This window comes from Nipponia nippon, unplaced genomic scaffold (genome assembly GCF_047370975.1).
Source record: "Nipponia nippon isolate SJK-2023a ecotype South Korea unplaced genomic scaffold, ASM4737097v1 scaffold_2, whole genome shotgun sequence".
NCBI lineage: Eukaryota > Metazoa > Chordata > Aves > Pelecaniformes > Threskiornithidae > Nipponia > Nipponia nippon.
Genome location: NW_028262336.1, coordinates 130,912,718 through 130,930,104, shown reverse-complemented (window position 1 = coordinate 130,930,104; position 17,387 = coordinate 130,912,718). Strand labels below are relative to the sequence as shown.

The window sequence follows — 17,387 nt, the reverse complement described above, 5'->3', positions numbered from 1 at the left end:
GTAAAGGGAGATGGAGCCATTCCTGAAACTGCTCCTTCCTTCCACCTGGACGCTGTTCAGCTTGGAGGGGCCAGTGGACCCCTCCGTGTCCCTTCGTACCACTCCCCACTCTTCCTCATGCCTTGGTGCCTGCTGGCCTGCAGCACGAGGTGGGAGCCTGGCACTGCTGTCTGCCTCCTCACACTGCTCTGTAGCGGGGTCGGGATCAGCTGCCTTGGCAGTGCCACGGCCCCGGTGCCTCGGTGCCTCTCCTCTGCAGGGCCATGGCTGGGGGAGACACTGGGCTGCTCCTGCAGCATGGCTCAACCACGGGTGTCCGGGGAGCCCAGCACGAAACCACGTCCCAGCAGAGACTTGGTGCTGAGAGGGGCCACCCCAGTGCACACCTTGCACCGACCTCTGGGTGAGCAACAGGTCCTGTCACCCTGCTGAGCGCAGCCCTGTCCCCAGAACTCGTACTGAGCAGGCAGTGATGCCTCTGGTCCCTCCTGGCTGCAAAAGCAAGCGGAATGACCTGGTTGTGGGGGCTGTGGGCTCCGGAGGAGCTCATGAGGACCCCGGCACAGGAGATCCCGCACCCCGGGCCTGGGCCGGCCAGGGCGGAGCTGCACCTGGCGCAGGTGAGAGAGCGCGGCCGTCCCTCCCTCCTGCCGCAGAGCAGGAAATGCCGTGCACCGGGCACCTCGACACGCCGGGGCCCCCGGCCCCCGCCACACCGCTGGAGCCCACGGTAGGACCGGGGCCCTGAGGGGACATGTCTGCCCTGCCCTGCGCTGCCCCGGGCTGCAGGAACCCCCACTCCTGGTGCTGGTGACCCACAGGGTGCAGGTCACCCTGCGCAGCCCCGTTGCAGCTGGCCCCGCTAGGAACCCCCCAGTGAGCCACGGTTGTGGTGGGAGCAGCACCAGGGATGTCTGGATCCTGCAGGGGTTTCTGCAGATCGTCGTCCCTTAGCCACCCGCATGCCAAGGTGATGGCCAGCCTTTGGGTCCCAGCCCGGCTCAGTTCCTCTTGCAATCCCTCCGCCGCGGAGCAGTGCCCCTTCTCCATCCCCGACGGATGGACACCTCCTTGCAGTTTGCCCTGTGGCTGCAGTTTGGCAGAGCTGCTGGGATTTCTCAGGGTGCACAAAGCAGCCGGAGCCTGGTGTCCCCCTGGGCATGGGGCAGGTCTCCCACCCATCTGGAGGGCTCCGGGGAGGCTGTGCCCGGCAAGGCCGGCTCTCCTCTCGAGGGCAGGTGGGGCTGGTGCTTTTCAGAGCATCTCTGTAAAGGGCTGAAGGGACCCCACTGCTCGCCCTTGTGTCAGGGTGCTTGCCCGATGGCTCGTGCTGCAGGTTGCTGCTGGGGTGTGCGGCGGCCAGGGGCAAGCAGGGTCTGTTGGGTGCGGGCGCAGGCTGCTGCCTGCGGGCCTGCGCAGGCAAAGTTCCTTCTGGGGGACAGAGTGCGGGACAGGCAAGCCGAGGGGGTCACAGCTCCCAGGTAAGCGCAGACAGCGTGGAGCACATGAATGGTGGGGGAGATGGGGCTGCTCGGCAGTGCAGCCCCTGTGGTCTGGCCTGGGGGCGGCTGCAGGCTGCCCTCGGGGCTTCAGCCATCTGGTCCTGCTGCAGTGCACGATGTGGGGGCACAGGACAGGACAGGGCTTGGTCACGGTGACAGCGCTGGATGCCCTGGGCTGAGACTGGCTGGGCTGGAACCCTTGCATGCCACTGCACCATCTCCCCATGGTGAGCAGGGAGCGAGCAGTGGGGCTGGGGTGCTTGCACAGCCCTGCTGCCGGCTGTGCCGAAGGCTGCCGAGCACCACTCTTCCTCGGCCCCATCCTGCCTCTCCTTCCCGAGACCCCCCAGTCATGTTTGCCAGCATTTGGGGTGGGTAAGGTGGTGGGGAGCGGGTCCTGCTGAGCCAGCAGGGCCGGACAGGCTGTTCAGAAATTTCCATCCACAGCTCCAGTACCTATGAAGCATGATTAGAAATGGCTGGGGGTGGTAACGGCATGAATTGCCCCGTGGCTGGGATGTGGGCGCTGTGGGTGCGTGAACAAGCCCTGCGGGAGAGGGGCAAGAGCAGCACCCTGGGCCAGGAGATTTGCCCAGGAAGCCCTTGATCAGGCTGTGGCAGGTTTCCTGCGTTCCCTGGTAGCATTTTAACTCCCAGCCCATCCTCGCTGACCTCCCCAGGGAAGGTGCCGTGCATTTATCACCTCCTATGTTCAAAGCAGCAAGGAGGCGGGCGGTGTGGCCCCTTTTTGCAAGCAATTACAACCACCTTTCCATTGCTCTGGGCGATGGGGACAAGGACGCTGGTAGTGGGAAGCCCCAGGAGGTGTGGGGACGGCAGATGCTGCCAAGGGCGCAGGGCACCCATAGCGCAGCTTGGCAGGCTCAGCAGGACTTGCTAGGTCTGCACTGTCCCTGCTGTGCCTGGGCTGGCTCCTGTAAACACGCTGGGCATCCCTGCGCTGTGCTTCCCAGCCAGTTCTGGGAGGACAGACAGTTTTGACGCAGTGCCAGATGCGAGGCAGTGCCTGCTCTGCCGATGGCATAGTTAATCTGCAGCTTGATTCAACCACCCACAGATAATCGAGCTGATACCTGGTACCTTGCAGGAAGGCGCGTGGTGAGGCTTGCCCTGGTTTCTGGAGTAAACAAGCTGACGGGGGTGCTGGCACTCCCGGACCGCAGTCCCCTTGGATCAGGTGCCGGGAAGAAGCTGTGCTGCGCCCGTGAACTTTGCACAAGAGCAGACATCTCGGTGTCCCGGGGCTGCATGCGGCCAAGAAACTGTTGCCTCTGGACAGCCCCAAAACGCCCGTGTCTCAGGGACCCCGTGGCATTGCCTCGGGAGAGCTGCCCCCAGCAGCGCACACTCTGTCAAGCCTGGCTGACAGCTCCAGCCCTTGCTTGCGCCCTGGCCGGGTGTCTGGGCAGGACCCCAGCAAACGTGGGAGCCGGAGATGGCCCCACTGGCCGTGGAGGCGCTGGGCAGGAGGGCTTTGATGAGCGGTGCATCAAGCAGTGGCAAGCACCCCTGCACGCACCCTCATCTGCCCAGCACAGGGCTGAACGCTGGGGTGCTGATCCTGGCAGTCCCTGTGTTTAGATAGTCCTGGGTGCATAAGGCAGAGCAGAGATGAAAACCCATCACAGGGGTGGGTGAATGCCAGCTGCTGACTTTAACGCTCTGGGAGGATCTGCTGGACAAACCTGCCCGGGGCGTTTGGGCTGGGGTCTGCCCGGACCTGCACCTCGTTCCTGCGGCCTGGGGAGGAGGATGGAGCTCTGGGCCAGCCTGAACCTCCCATGTCCCACAGCACAGGCCACCGTGGGCTCCCACTGGGCAGGTTTCAGGGGGAGCCCCAAAGCCCCTTTGCGAACCAGACGCTTTTTCAGCGAGAGCTTGGCCGTGCCCAGCCCTGCCAAGGAGCCTTGCGGGGTTTGCAGGCTGCGGCCAGTGGGTCCTGACGCTTTGCTCCCCTCCACAGGTCAACATCTTCCAGACGGGGGGTCCAACCGCCCACCCCACCACCCAGCCCTGGCCAGGACCCCAGCCCCAGCCTGAGATTGCGGCCCCCAGCCCGCCCCGGGACACCTGGGCCGGCAAGTACGAGTTCCTGCTGTCCTGCCTGGGCTACTGCGTGGGGCTGGGCAACGTCTGGCGCTTTCCCTACCTGTGTTACCGCAACGGAGGAGGTGGGTCCTTGCTGCAGACACACACGTCCCTTCCCTGGGCACCCAAGCGCTGCTCACTTCTCCTGGATGGAGGCCAGGAGCATGGGGGGCTGGGGAGGGACAGCGTGACGGTGCACGGGGGCTGTACTCTCCAGGGCTGCAAGCATGGGTGCTGGCGGGATTCTGGGTCTTGTGTTGCCCACCTGGACACCACCACTTTAATCCCACCGTGAGAACCACAGGGAAGGATGCTTTAAGAGTTCAAAGCATCTCCCCATGAGTCTCGTGGGGGACTTCTCCTGCTCCTGCTGGGGCTGCCCTGTGCCTCTGGAGTGAGCCTGGGGCAGCCTGCAACCCCATCCCAGGTGGTTTGGGGCAAAAAGAGCTGCCGCCAGGCAGAGCCCCTCTGCAGAGCATCTCTGCCCCAGGCAGAGCATCTCTGCCCTGCCCAGAGAAGTGGGGCTTGGCCAGAAAGGCAGTGACCCCCCTGCAGCACTGTCAGCCCCTCTGCAGCAGTGGCAGCAGGGACCGCCTGGCGCCGTGCAGCTGCAGGCTGTTGTGCATGGTGCACAGAGGTGCCCATCCACTGTAAAATCCAATTCAGTTGGGCAGGAGTGCCCGGGAAGGTGGCCAAGCAGGGGCAATAACCTGCCACATTTCTGGGGCAGGACAAAGTGCAGGCAGCTCATCATGTAGCTGGTGCCTGGTGGCAACGCCCCAGGATGCAGTGCCCTGTCTTTGGGCTGTGGGATGGGAGAAACCTCCCCAAAGGTCATTCCTGAGCCCCTCACTTCTGCTGCTGCCCAGATGTTTTCTCCAGATGTCTCCTTTTGGAGGGGGCCCACCTGGGACCCACCACAGCCCCCTGAACCTCTGCCCCATGCTCCAGCCATCCCCGACACCCGCAAACATCCGAAATGCTCTGCCCCGCATGCGCTTGCCCCTGCCAGCCAGGGCTGGCACCTGTCCCTGCGACGCTGTGCAGGTCTGGGTCAGCACTGGTGCCTTGCCAGGACGTGCCAGGGCTGGGCTGTGCCGAGCTCTGCACCTCTCCTAACCAGGGAGGAATTTGGCCCTTGGGGCAGGGCTCACTGCTGGGTGCTGGGGCTGCCATGCTGGGGTGCAGGTTTGGCTGCAGATCCTCCTGGGGAGGCGCCTCCTCCTTCCGAGGGGCTGCGCAGCCTGACCCACGTTAGCACCAAGGCCGGGGAGGGGGCAGAGGGGAAGGAGAAGCGGCTGCTTCCCCAGGAGCTGCTGCAGCCGCCGGTGCATGCCCTGGGGCGGGGGGCACCCTGCTGCTGTGGGGATGGGGGCGGCGGTGGGGTGACCCGCTCCAGGGACCGGGGACACAGATGCCGCCATCTCCGCCTGCCGTGGTCTCCCCTGCCCTGGCCACCTTTGGCACGGCTGCGGAGGACGCCAGCCTTGTCCCTTGCTGCAGTGACGGCAGGCGTGCGGGACACCCTGAGCCTCCCTCTCCCGGCGCTCCCGCCACCCGTGACGGGCCCCTCGCTCCCCAGGCCCTCTCCTGGGGCATGGCTGCCTCGGGCAGGGGCTGCCTGCACCGCACGGGGCCACGCGTGCCCAAAGCCGGCTGCTCCCTCGGGGCCGGGAAGGGCAGGAGACCGGCTGTGCCGCAGGAGCCTTGTAGGGTGCATTGCCCCCCGGACCCCTCGTCCCAACAGGGCCAAGGCAGCTTCGGCCAGGCACAGCGATCGGTGTGCTCGCCACTGGATGTCACTGCCGCCCGCCCGGCTGTGCAGGGCCCACGCTGCCGGCGGGCACTACGGGGAAGCCCATCCCTGCCCACCCTCCGGGCAGCATCAGCCAAGGGGGCTTGGGGCCAGCAGGAGAAATTGGGGTGCAGGGGGAGCTGCCGCCCCCCTGGCCCCTGCCCCAAGGGATGGGGATGGGTGGGAAAGCAGTCGTGGGGGTTTTATCCCAAAGCCACAGAGCTGGGGAGATCGGGAGGTTTGTCCCCGTGCGGCAGCTCTTGCAGAAGGCCCCTGCAGTGCCAGCGCCCGTGAGGCGCATTGGACCCGCAGCGAAGCAGCCAGAGCCACCATTTCCCAGCGCCGTGGGCAGAGCAGGGACACGCTGTGCTACCTCCGTCCCACAGCCCGGTCCCCTGGCCCCACGGACGGTGCCTCCAGCTGCAGGGAGCCAGCGGGACTGGGGCACCATCGCCCCTCGCTCCCAGCCTCTGCCAACGGCCAAGCAGGAGTTCCCGATGTCCCAATGGGGCTTTAGACCCGCGGCGATCCCCTCCTCCCCAGGCTGAGCCCTGCAAAGCCTCCGCCAGAGCTGGCTGGCGATTCCCCTGCAGCGTGCGCGGCAGATGCGGAGGCAGCCTGCCCGCCCCAGCGCTGTGCTAATGAGCGCTGGGCTAACGAGCAGCCAGCCCCACATCTGGTCGGTCAGCGAGGCTGCGGGGGAGCGGGGTTGGAATACGGCATCATGGCTGGAGAGCTGCTCCGCTGCGGCGAACAGCGCCGGAGCTTTGCCACTGGAAGAGGATGGGCTTGGGCCGCAGCTGGCTGCCAGCTGGGAAATGCCGATTTCTCCCCTGGAAAATGTCCTTTTCCAGCACAAAGTTGGCCTGGCTGAGGCTGCAAGGGTCAGGATTTCCTCCGCAGAGAAGGCAGTTGGTGAGACAAGCTGGAGATGTCAGTGTATCGCCAGAGGAAACACCGGGATCTGCTGTGGGCCCCTCCCAGGGCCCTGAGCATCCCAAGGCTCTGAGCATCCCACAGCCCTGAGCATCCCACAGGCCTGAGGATCCCGCAGCCCTGAGCATCCCAGGGCCCTGAGCACCACCGCAGTGCCCATGGCTGCATCCCCAGTGCTGCTCCCACCACCCAGCCAAGCCAGGGCCAGTGGGATCCCACCAGCTCCCAGCTCAGGCCCCCGCTGCAGGGCTCATGGGGAACTCGTCTGCTGGGGATGGCCCCCGGGATGGAGCCAGCAGCCCCCGGGAGCTTTCCCTGCTCCGCTGCATCCTGCCCAGACACGGGTCCCCGCCGCGAGTCCAAACCACTCACGTCTGTCCTCTGGGGACCCCGGACTGGTGCTGGCCATCCCCCCAACCCGCTGCTCCTCTCCTCCCAGGTGTCTTCCTCATCCCCTACTTCATCATGCTGCTCATCACGGGGCTGCCCCTCTTCCTGATGGAGCTGAGCCTGGGCCAGTACGGGGCCGCGGGACCCATCACCGTCTGGAAGTGCTGCCCGCTCCTGAAAGGTGGGGCTGGGGGCCAGGGGCTCCTCTCCTTCGTGCCCCCGCAGCCGCTCGGGCCAGCTGGGCTGCAGGAAGGGGTGCAGGGTGGGCACAGGGACTGGGCTACCCCCTTGGCGAGGCCCCAGCCGGCACCCCGAGTCCCTGGGCAGCCCCGGGCAGGTCTCCTGCCGCCTCTCCGGCCCCTTGGCCCCATGCTGGCGGTCCGCGGGGTGCGGGCAGGCATAGTGCCGCCCCCTCAGCAGCCCCTCTCCTCGTGCAGGCATTGGTGTGGCCATGCTGATCGTGTCCTCCCTGGTGTCCCTCTACTACAATGTCATCATCGCCTGGGCTTTCTACTACCTGGGCTCCTCCTTCCAGAGCCCCCTGCCCTGGTCCTGCGATGCTCCCAGGAACGCACACCTCTGCCAGGTCGGTGGCCCTGGGCTGGCAGCATGGCAGGGGCTGGCCCTGGGACGGGATGGGGGCCAGGCACCGCAGGAGGACCGGGGAGGGGGTTCTGGTGGGAGAAGCTTTGCCTGCAGCAGAAGAGGAGGGTCGGGGGGCTGGGGGCAGGGCCAAGAGGGGCATCAGGGATGGTGGCAGTGGCGGTGACCTGCCAGGGCTGTGTGTTGCAGAACGCGTCGGGGAGCGCCGGCCGGGTCAGTGCCAGTGAGGTTTTCTGGAAGTAAGTCCCCGCGTGGCAGCATCGATGCCTGCCTCCCTCGGCCCTTGTCTGGGGGTCTGGCCCTGGCTCGGCTCCGTCTCCCCTGCTCCAGGGGGCCAGGGCTGAGCCCCCACCGGCAGCGGTCGGTGATGCTGGAGGCTTCGTGAATGGTGGAGGGGAGGGCGAGGACATTGCGGAGGTGACAAGGGTGCCCCGTGTCCTGTCCCGCTGACCCGCGTCCCCGTGCTGCAGCGAGCAGGTTCTGGGGGTGACACACAGCTCCGGCCTCGGGGACCCCGGCCCCGTGCAGTGGCCCCTCGCCCTGTGCCTGCTGGCGGCCTGGATCCTCGTCTTTCTCTGCATGCTGAAGGGCATCCGCAGCTCGGGCAAGGTGAGGGGCAGTGCCGCGGGGGCGTGGAGGGGCTGCCATGCCGGCGGAGCGGGGCCGACCTGAGCCGTGTCCTGCGCAGGTGGTGTACTTCACGGCCACCTTCCCCTACCTGGTCATCCTCATCCTTATCATCCGGGGGGCCACGCTGGAGGGCTCCCTCAATGGCGTCCGCTTCTACCTCTCCTCGGACTGGAGCAGGCTGCAGAGCGCCCAGGTAACCCCGTGCCGGGGCCTGGGGGTCCCCGACAGCAGCGATCCCCCCAGCCGGGGGCGGCGGGGCAGGCTGGGCTGTGGCGTCCTCCAGCCCCCCCGCCTCTTGTCCCCCAGGTGTGGAGCGACGCGGCCTCGCAGATCTTCTACTCCCTGGGCATCGGCTTTGGGGGGCTGCTCTCCATGGCCTCCTACAATAAGTTCGACAACAACGTCATCCGGTGAGCGGGGCTGGGGCGCCGGGGCTCGGCGGGCGCCAGGGCTCGGTGGGAGCCGGCTGTCGGGGCAGCCACCGGTTGCAGCCATGGCTGGGGAGGAGCAGGGCGGTGATGGGGAGGTCCGAGCCCCACGGGACCATGCGGCGCATCGGGATGTCCCCGTCTCCATCCTTATCTCGTGGGTGTGGGGCTGTGACACCCTCCCTGGCAGGGACACCTTGGTCATCGCCATCGGGAACTGCTGCACCAGCTTCTTCGCTGGCTTCGCCATCTTCTCGGTGCTGGGACACATGGCCTGGAAGAAACAAGTCCCCGTGGGCAGCATTGCTGACTCCGGTATGGGCTTGGGGAGGGGGGACCCGTGCCGTGCCGGGGAACATCCTGGTAACCTGCAGAGGGATGGGGCCGCGGGGCTGCAGCCGAGCTCACATCCAGCCTGGCTACTGGCTTACTGGGCTTGGCCTGTCTCGCCATGGCGTGTCCTTCATGCCTCCCTTCGTCTCACCCTGCAGGCCCCGGGCTGGCGTTCGTGGCGTACCCTGAAGCCCTCTCCCTGCTGCCCGGCTCCCCATTCTGGTCCATCCTCTTCTTCCTGATGCTCTTCACGCTGGGAGTGGACACTTCGGTGATTGTCACCTCGGGCAGCCCCATGTCCTGCCCCCTGCCTGGCCTTGGGGTGCCAGGTACACCCCGTCGCAGGCATGCAGACAGCACGACGTGCGTGGGCCAGGAGCCTGAGGATGGTGCTGGGGTGGGGGGTGCATGGCCCCACGCATGCAGGGCTGTCGCCCGAGGTGGCGGGCAGGGATATAGCCACGTCCCACCGGTGTGGGGCTGCACCCAGGGTGATGGGGCAGGGATGCAGCCACATCCCTCTGGCACTGGGCATGGGTTTCTCCATGTGCCCAGGTGTCACAGGGATGCACTGTCCCCTCTGTGAGGACCATCCCCTGCGCCCAGGCCGGGCGAGGCAGGGACCGGGGCTCCCCCCCACTGACCTCTCCTGTCCCTCAGTTCGGGAACATCGAGGGCATCACCACAGCCATCCTGGACGAGTTCCCAGCCCTGCGTGACTGGAGGAGGAAGATGGTGTTGCTGGGTGCGCTCTGCACCTCCTTCTTCCTGCTGGGGCTCCTGCTGGTCACCCAGGTATGGGATCCCCTGCATCCCCATCCGGCGGCACCCAGCACCCTCGGGGTGATGCCGGGATGGAGGCTGGGGAACAGCCTCCTCTCCCCTCCGATCCCTGCCCAAGCCCTGAGGCACGAGGACGGAGGGCTGTGCGTGGGCCCCGGCGTCAATGGCCTCCAGCATGGGGTGCCCTGCGCCCACCCTGCTGCCCCGAGCCGTGCTGACCCTGCCCCTCACCACCTCACAGGGAGGCATCTTCTGGTTCACCCTCATTGACACGTACAGCACCGGCTTTGGGCTGATCATCGTCACCCTCTTCATGTGCCTGGGCATCGCCTTCTGCTACGGTGAGCGGAGCGGGCGGCCCCGGGGCGCGCCGCAGCCGGCGCTGGGGTTGCGGTGGGGCGCAGCCAGCACGGGGGTGCAGCGCTGCCAGCCCTTGGGCACTGCCGCAGGGTGCACGGCACAGGGCAGCCCCTGGCTACCACGCTGCCGAGGCCTGGCATCCCTGGGGCTCACGGCAAACTGTGGCCAGGCTCTGTGCGGTGCGCCTGCGGCTGTGGACAGCTTGGAGCTGGGGTGGGCAGGGAGTTGCCCCTGTCCTGCTGCCCATGCGCAGCTCAGCCCTGCAAGGAGATGGTGCACAGCCGAGGTGCAAGTTTCCCCGTGTATGGGGGGGTGCAGTTTCCTCTCCACCCACCGAAGCGGGGTGGATGTTCAGCACCCAGCACCGCCACTGCCCGCACGGCTCAGCCCCAGCGCAGGCTGTCGTGGGTGCCCCGGCGCGGGTGCACCCAGCAGGGCCGTGCTGGGGGCAGGCAGGGGCCCGGCTGTGACCCTCTCCCGGGATGCCTGCAGGTGTGAACCAGTTCTGCCAGGACATCGTGGACATGATCTGCCGGTGCCCGCCCTGGTGCAGCCACATGCTGGGCTACTTCAAGTTGTGCTGGGTCTTCTTTACCCCCTGCCTGCTGCTGGTGAGCACCAAGCACCCACCTGGGGCTGGAGGTCGAGGGGAGAAGAGCTCCCCTCCCTCCATCTCTCCCTCCCCTCTGAGAGGGGCAGCTCTTGCCGTGGGTTTGGAGTGGGGCTGCCCCGGTCCCGGCGCCCTCCCGGGCCTCTCTGCGGCTGCTGGAGGGAGTTTGGGGCAGCCCTGGGGGTCCCTGCGGCACCCAGCCTGGCCAAGACCCCTGGGGCCAGGCGGTGCCGTGGCGTCACATCGCTCCTGCCTGCTCTGCCCTGCAGTTCACGCTGATCTACACCTTCCTGGACATGTACAGCGTGCCCCTGCGCTACGGCACCTACAAGTACCCCGCCTGGGGCATGAGCCTGGGTGTCTGCATGGGCGTCCTCACCTGCCTGCAGATCCCGCTCTGGGCCACTGTGGCCCTGTGTCACGAGTCGGGGACGCTGAGTGACGTGAGTGTGCAAGGCGGGATGGGGCATGGGGACGGGGACGGGGACGGGGCGGGGGCAGAGCAGGGGCGATGCTGTCCCTTCCCCAAGAGAGAAAAAGGGCTGGAGCTGCGGGGCCAGGGTGAGAAGTGGGGTCTGAGCCCCTTCATGGCTGTGCCCGCTGCTGCCCCTTCCCGCAGCGACGCTGCCCTCTGCCCCGCAGGGGCTCGGGACAGCCCCTGCTCACCCTCGCCCACCCCCAGCGCTTCCAGAAAGCCACCCAGCCCCTGCGCTCCTGGAGGACGGCCACCGCCCGGGACGTGGCTGGAGAGGTCATCGACGTGCCGTTCACCATCACCCTGACCGGCAGCGACTTCTCTGGGCTGCCCCACGGCAGCAACGAAGTCTGATGCCGGCCCTCAGGCACTCCACGTCCTCGCTCGGAGCCCCCCAGGAAGACGGGACCCGCTGGCGATGGGGACATCTGCCTGGGGGCTGGCTCTGGTGCACGTGGGTCCCTGGGTGCCATCACCGTCACCCATCCTGGCGGATGGTAACCACTGAGCCCAGCACAGATTTTAATTCTTTTTCCTGGAAACGTTCTGCATGCTCCAAAGGTGTTTCTAGGGGACTCTCTGTGAGCAGGACCGGCTGCCCGGGCCGCGCTCCAGCCCTTCGCCTGCCTCTGGGCAGCTGTCATGCCTTGGAGCGGTTTGGGGGCGGCTGCGTGCGGCCCTGGCCCCGACCCAGCTCTCTCCCGGCAGGACAGGCTGCCGGCAGCATCCCTGCCAGGGGCAGCCGCCTTGGGCAGGGGCCGGGCTGGCTGAGCCCGCCGTGGCAGTGGGAATGGCACGCTGACCCCCGGGGTGGGCTCCGGGCCCTGCCGGCTGCCTCCCAGGCGGTGCTTGGGGCCAGCAGCTCTGGCGTAGCCGGTAGGGCTGTGCCGGCAGGCTGGGCTGGCCCGGCAGCCAGTTCGAAGCCCTCAGCCCAGGGCAGGTCCCCACTCGCCCGTCCCAGGCCGGGGAGCAGCGCGGCGCCGGCGAGCAGGGCCAGCGCAGGCCCAGGGTGGGTTTGTAGCCTCAGGCAGCTGCGAGTGCATGACGCGTTTGCTGCTGCTGCAATAAAGCTCCGTTTTCCAGAGCGACGTTGCTGTGCTCTGCTGGCCGGGCTGGGGCCGTGCCCACGCGTGCTGGGGCCTGCGGAGATGGGAGAGGCTTTGGCAGGGGCTGAGGTTGCCCTGGGCCAGGTCAGCAGCAGGCTCCTCGTCAGGGAAGCCGAGGGGCCCCCAGGGAGGGGTTTTTAACCCTGGGCCCAGCGACCGTCTGTCCTTCCTGCGAGTCTCCAGCCCGGCACTGGGGCAGCTGCGCTATCCCTGTGCTCCTGCTGGGCGACGTACGGGCGATGTACGGGGGGTGCACGGCTCCGCAGCCACGTCGGCGGGACGAGGCCATCCCCCAGCAGCAGAAACGGGGCAGCACCAGCGGCTCGCGCCACGGCCCAGCACCGCTGCGCTGACCCGGGCAGCGTGGGGTCACCTTTGGCGCTGAGCAGAAGTGCGCGGTCCAGACCCCGCGGGAGAGGACTCTGCTCACAACCTGAGCATCGCAGGGCCCCGGCGCACGGCCCCGGTGCGGGGGCAGGTACGGGAGAGCCGGGGCGTCCGTCTGTCCCTGCTGTCCACTGGACAGGCTGGGGTAGCCGGGCCGGCTGCTGGGGGCACAATCCCCAGGGATCCCCCCAAAATGGGACCCCCACACTGCAGCCTGGGAAGGGCTGGAAGAAGAGGGCAGCAGGCGCCAGCTCGTAAAATAGACTACATGCTTTATTGGATTTAAAAGTTTTATGAAATGACAAAAAAAAAAAAAAAAATCAAGAGTTGGCAGATGCGTCAACAGTTGCCGTTTGGTGGATCCCCAACCCCTTCTCCAGAAGCATCGACAGGTCTCCGCCACCACAAGCAGCGCCACCAGGCCCCCGGCTCCCGCCCGGGCAGCCCCCGCTCGCAGGGCGCCCGCGGGGCCCCACCGCCGCCGGCCCCGCTCCCGGGGGTGGCCGAGCTGCTCTGAGCACGCCCTGCCCACGGCAGCGGGGCGCCCACGGCAGCGGCCCCGACCGCGGGGGCCGAGCGCGGCCTCCCCCCCTCCCCGCGCCTCGGAGCAGCCGCGGGGAAATGCAGGCACTTAGTCATTTAGAGGAATTTTTCACTTATCTCAAAGCAACAGTGTAATTGTCTAACTACCACCTACGAAACAAAAAACACCTTTATAGCCCTTCCTGTATTGTCAACATACACATATATATTACTCTGGCATAAAGCAAGGCCCCGGGGGGCTTTCAGCATCCCGCCCTGCCTCCTCTTCTTCCCCTGCCCGATGTGCATCCTCCTCTGCCCTCAGCGGGCGAAGCAGCCGGGGCGGCGCGGGCAGCTGCCCACCGCCGGGGATGTGCTGGACGGTGGCACAGGGGGCTTGGGACGGAGTGGGTGGCGGGGCAGGGACCCCGGGCATGGCGGAGAGCTCTGGGGGTCGCGTCGTGCCGGGCAGCCGCCTCCAGGGACACAGGAGCGCAGCCGGGGGCTCCTCTGCCAGCCCCGGCGCTGGAGGCTGCGGGCAGGGGCTGCAGAGCTGCGCCTGGAGGGAGCCGGCGTCGGCCCTGGGACGGAGCAGGGCTCGGCCACAGCTACTGCCCCAAGCGGGGGACTCCCCTCAGCGGCCAGGGCTGCGATGGGGGGAGCAGGCCGAGACGAGGGCGCTGAGCAGCAGGGTGCAGCCCGCAGCCCGCTGAGGGAGGACGGGAGAGCTGCTGAGCCCCGGGCAGAGGCTTGGGATGGACTGAGAGCTGCCGCAGGCTGTGCCGGCACCGAACAGCGGCAGGGCCGGGGCCACGGGCTGGCACAGCCAGGCAGACCCCGGCCTCCGGCTGCAGCGAGCGTGGGCAGGGGAGACGCTGCCCGCATGGCCCTGAGGGGCAGTGGGTGCCCGGGTGAGCCTCCTCCATCCCGCCTGCATCCCCTCGGTCCTCGCAGGGGGCGCAGAGCCCCCGGCCTGAGGGGACGCCTGCTTCAGGGGCACAGAGCCAGGAGAGGAGCAGGACAGTTTTGGGCTCCGGCCCCCCACGCACAGCCTGCCTGGCCCGGCCAAGGAGAGCACCGCTGCGCCCTGCTCCCTCCCTCCGGCCCTGTCAAACCAGGGCATGGGGACGGGCCCCACACCCGGAGCCCCCTCCTCTTTCTGTGGATGTAGCGGCTGGACCAACACCCCTCGGTGCTCCTCCATCACCAGGATCCCCGCTCCTCGCCCCACCGAGCCCCCGGGGCACAGCTGGGTTCAGAGGAGTGGCCTCGGGCCCTGCTCCACCGGGCAGGTCCAGGGGCCTGGAGAGCAAAGCCGGGGGCTCCTCCGCCCCTGAGCAGCCGCCCCAGCATCCAGCCCCCCACCACGTCCAGACACCAGTCCCGCTCTGGCACCTCCCGGCCCCGTGCAGGCCTCCAAGCAGCGCCATGCCCGGCCGGGCCGAGCAGCTGGGTGGGCAGCCCCATCCCACCGCAGAGACCCGGTGGGCTGCAGCCGCCTCCAGCGCAAGTGGGGAGCGGGTCAAGGGCACGCTGCGGGCAGAGCTCCTGGATGCACAAGTACCGGCAAGGGCAGAGCCCTCCCTTGCGAGGGCATTTTACTTGCTCTTGCTTATCAAGAGCGCACAAACAGGGATTCCCCCTCCCAACCGTCACAGCGACGGGGGCCGGGGTGGAGAAAAGTGACTCATAGAAATGAGGAGAAAACTGCTGCGACGTCCGCGAGGCAGCTCGCCCGCTCGCCCGGACGCCCGCACCTGAGTCACCCCGGGAGGCGAGCGGGGAGCGCGCTGCCTCCTCGGGGAGCAGCCGGCCCCGCTCCGCGCGCTCCCCAGCGGGCTCCCACCATCCCGACCTTCCATACAGCCTGTGCAAAAGTTGGAAGAGGCAGAAGAACCAGAAAATAATAATAATAATAATAATAATAAAAAATAAAATAAAAAAATAAAACCACATTGAAACCAAACCCAAATGCCGTGTGGCTGAGCAGAGGCAGGAGTAACTGGAAGCCATGCACAGCAAAGCCAGGGACTGCAGCAGTCGGAAGGGGAGAAGGGCGGCTGTTCTCTTCAGGGGGAGCGGTCGTCTTCTTTTTTTTCTGAGAGATCAGGAAATAAATAAGTTTAAATAGCTCCTCCCGCTGCCGGTGTTGGGCGAGGCGACTCAGAAACGGAGGGTGCGGAGGGGAGGGCAGCAGGTGCTGGCCAGCACCCGAGCCCGCGGGGTCCGGGACGGGCGGGTGCGCTGCGTTCCCGATGCACGGCCGCCCCCCGGTCCCAGCGGGTCGCGCTCCTGGGTGGGTTTCCTCTTCCCCCCCCTTCTCTCTCTACTTCTTGGGCTTCTTGAAGATCTTTAGGGGGAACTTTTTCTTGCTCTGGCCGAGGTCAACCTCATCGCCTGTCAAGCTGCTGTCCTCGTCCCCCGGGCTCTTCTTGGCAGCCAGCTGCGGGATGCGGGTGCTCTTGGTGCCGCTGGGCCGGCAGTCAGAGATGGGGGAGGGGGTGTCGGGGTCGGTGGAGCTGGGGCTGTGGGAGCGGGAGGAATCCGAGTGGCTGTGCTTGCCGGCTGTCGGGTGGCTGATCTCCCCCAGGCTGGAGGACTTCTCCATGCCGTGGTTCACCATCATCATCTTCTTCATCACCATGGGGCTCTCGGGCAGCCGCTCCGGCAAAGCCCCCAGGACGGAGGCCTCCGCGTGCCTGCTGCCGCCGTTGGGGGTGGGCGCGCCGATGGCAGGGTGGCCGGGAGCAGCCTCCTCGATGGACCTGGTCAGCAGGTTGGGCCGGGCAGCCAGCAGCTTGGGCGCAGAGCTGGGGATACGCTGGTGGTCGCTCAGGTGCGGGATGGAGGAGTCGGAGTCGCAGCGAGTTAAGTCTCTGGGGTGGAGAGGGCGGAGGGGAGAGACAGGTCGTTAGCGCCGCTGGCCCGGCAGCCCGGGGATGCGCGCCCGAGCCCGCGTGCACACACGGATGCAGCAGCTGAGGGCGGCCGGCGGGACGGCAGAGCAGGGGAACCCCTCGGGGCAGCCCCGTCCTGCACCAGTGGCTTGCAGCGAGCCCCCGGGGAGCAGGAGCAGGGCAGACGCCCGCCCCGCTCCTGCCGCCTCGCCTGCTGGTTCTGCTTCTCCGTACGAGCGCCAGCAGGGTGACTGCGGTGGGCACCCCCGGGGACGGGGGGCTCGTCCGGCCTGGTGCCAACGACACATGGGGCAAAGCGACCCCCCCGCTGCGGGCAGGCAGGCAGGCAGGCAGGCAGGGCTGCTCACTGCCCCCCCCCAAGCGCAGCCCCTCTCCCAGCACAGGCTGCAGGTGAGCTCGCTGCTAGCACCGACGCCGCTCGGTCCAGCGCCATGGGGAGCTGGAAGGAAGCACTGTGCATGGAGACAGAACCAGAGGGATCGAGGCCCCGATCCATGAGGCAGCAGCAAGCGCCCAGCCCCGAGCTCGTGGGTCCAAAGGCACTGGCCGTGGCTCCGGTGGCCATCAGGGGCCCTCAGCCAGCGCAGCAGGGCTGGCCGCTGCTGCTGGGCTCTGCTCAGAACCAGCAGCTCCCTCCCACTCCCTGAAAAATGACCCTGCCAGCCCACTTCTTTCCCATGGATCCCAGTGGAAGCTGGGCCAGGGAGCTCGGAGCATTGCACAGCTCGCCCCGGCCCCCTGCGCAGCTGCGAGAGCCGATGCCCCTCCAGCAGCAGGACGGGGGGCAACTTCTCCGGAGGGTTCCTCTGCGCTTGCTCAGCTCGCATCCGTGTGTGCGCGCACCCGCTTCCCCGCCGAGCCGCGAGGCTGCGGCCTGACCGCAGCTCCGGGACAGAAAGCGCTGGAGCGACCGCTTCCCCTTTTCCTGGGTCGGCTGGTGCAAACCTCTAATCCCGGAGGGAGGAATTAGAGGTTCGGCTTTCCCACGTGAAGCCATGCCTGAGCGCGCTCCTGCCACGCAGCTGCCCGCGGCGGCTGCCTGCAGACCCTCTGCTGCACAGCGGTTTGTGCCCCCAGCCTGGTGCCTGCTGGCGACTGCAAAAGGCGTTAGAGCGTTGCTGCGCCAGCCTGAGTAGCTCCCGGATCCTTTCTGAAGCGGAGAGTGGGAGGTAGGAGGAAGGGAGAAAGGGAAAGTCACAGCTTACTCCTTCCAGCCGGGATCGCCCAGATGGGTGCAACGCTGCTGTATCAACGCAGCCTGACATCCCCACGGTCCCTGCCGAAACCTGTTAGCGTGCCCCTGCAGCCGCACAAAGAGCCACACTGCTCTTGCTACCACCTACTGTAACGCCGGCCGAGGCCTCGGGAGTCGGCCACCGCGCGGCAATCCCTCCTGCCCGGCAAGGCAGGCACAGACAGGGAGGGAGGGGAGCGGCGGGGGGACCTGGCACTTGCCTCTTCCTCAGGGTCTGTGCCAGCTGGAGGCAAGAAGTACAGGAT

General features: G+C 67.3%; 2 protein-coding genes across 11 annotated transcripts in view; one reads left to right on the top strand and one right to left on the bottom strand.

The window, feature by feature from the left end:
• The first annotated feature begins 505 nt into the window (after window positions 1–505).
• LOC104014871 (sodium-dependent proline transporter) lies at window positions 506–11,563 on the top strand. The gene is made up of 15 exons (XM_087757501.1): window positions 506–620; window positions 3,487–3,694; window positions 6,782–6,913; window positions 7,170–7,318; window positions 7,510–7,574; window positions 7,806–7,944; window positions 8,024–8,158; window positions 8,272–8,375; window positions 8,584–8,708; window positions 8,885–8,997; window positions 9,387–9,521; window positions 9,751–9,850; window positions 10,362–10,480; window positions 10,749–10,922; window positions 11,162–11,563. The coding sequence occupies exons 1-15, from the start codon at window positions 510–512 to the stop codon at window positions 11,306–11,308; spliced, it is 1,956 nt and encodes a 651-aa protein (XP_087613627.1). The 5' UTR covers window positions 506–509; the 3' UTR covers window positions 11,309–11,563.
• Window positions 11,564–12,716: 1,153 nt separating this feature from the next.
• The window catches only part of STIM1 (stromal interaction molecule 1), a 112,356-nt gene continuing 107,685 nt past the window's right edge, over window positions 12,717–17,387 (bottom strand). For 8 of the 10 annotated variants that reach the window (XM_087759372.1, XM_087759376.1, XM_087759378.1 and 5 more), the window contains one exon: window positions 12,717–15,845. In XM_087759372.1, coding sequence (XP_087615498.1) covers window positions 15,296–15,845 — 550 coding nt within the window. In that variant the 3' untranslated portion in view covers window positions 12,717–15,295. The remainder of the gene's footprint in view (window positions 15,846–17,387) is intronic. The other 2 variants (XM_087759381.1, XM_087759382.1) reach the window with 1 other exon arrangement.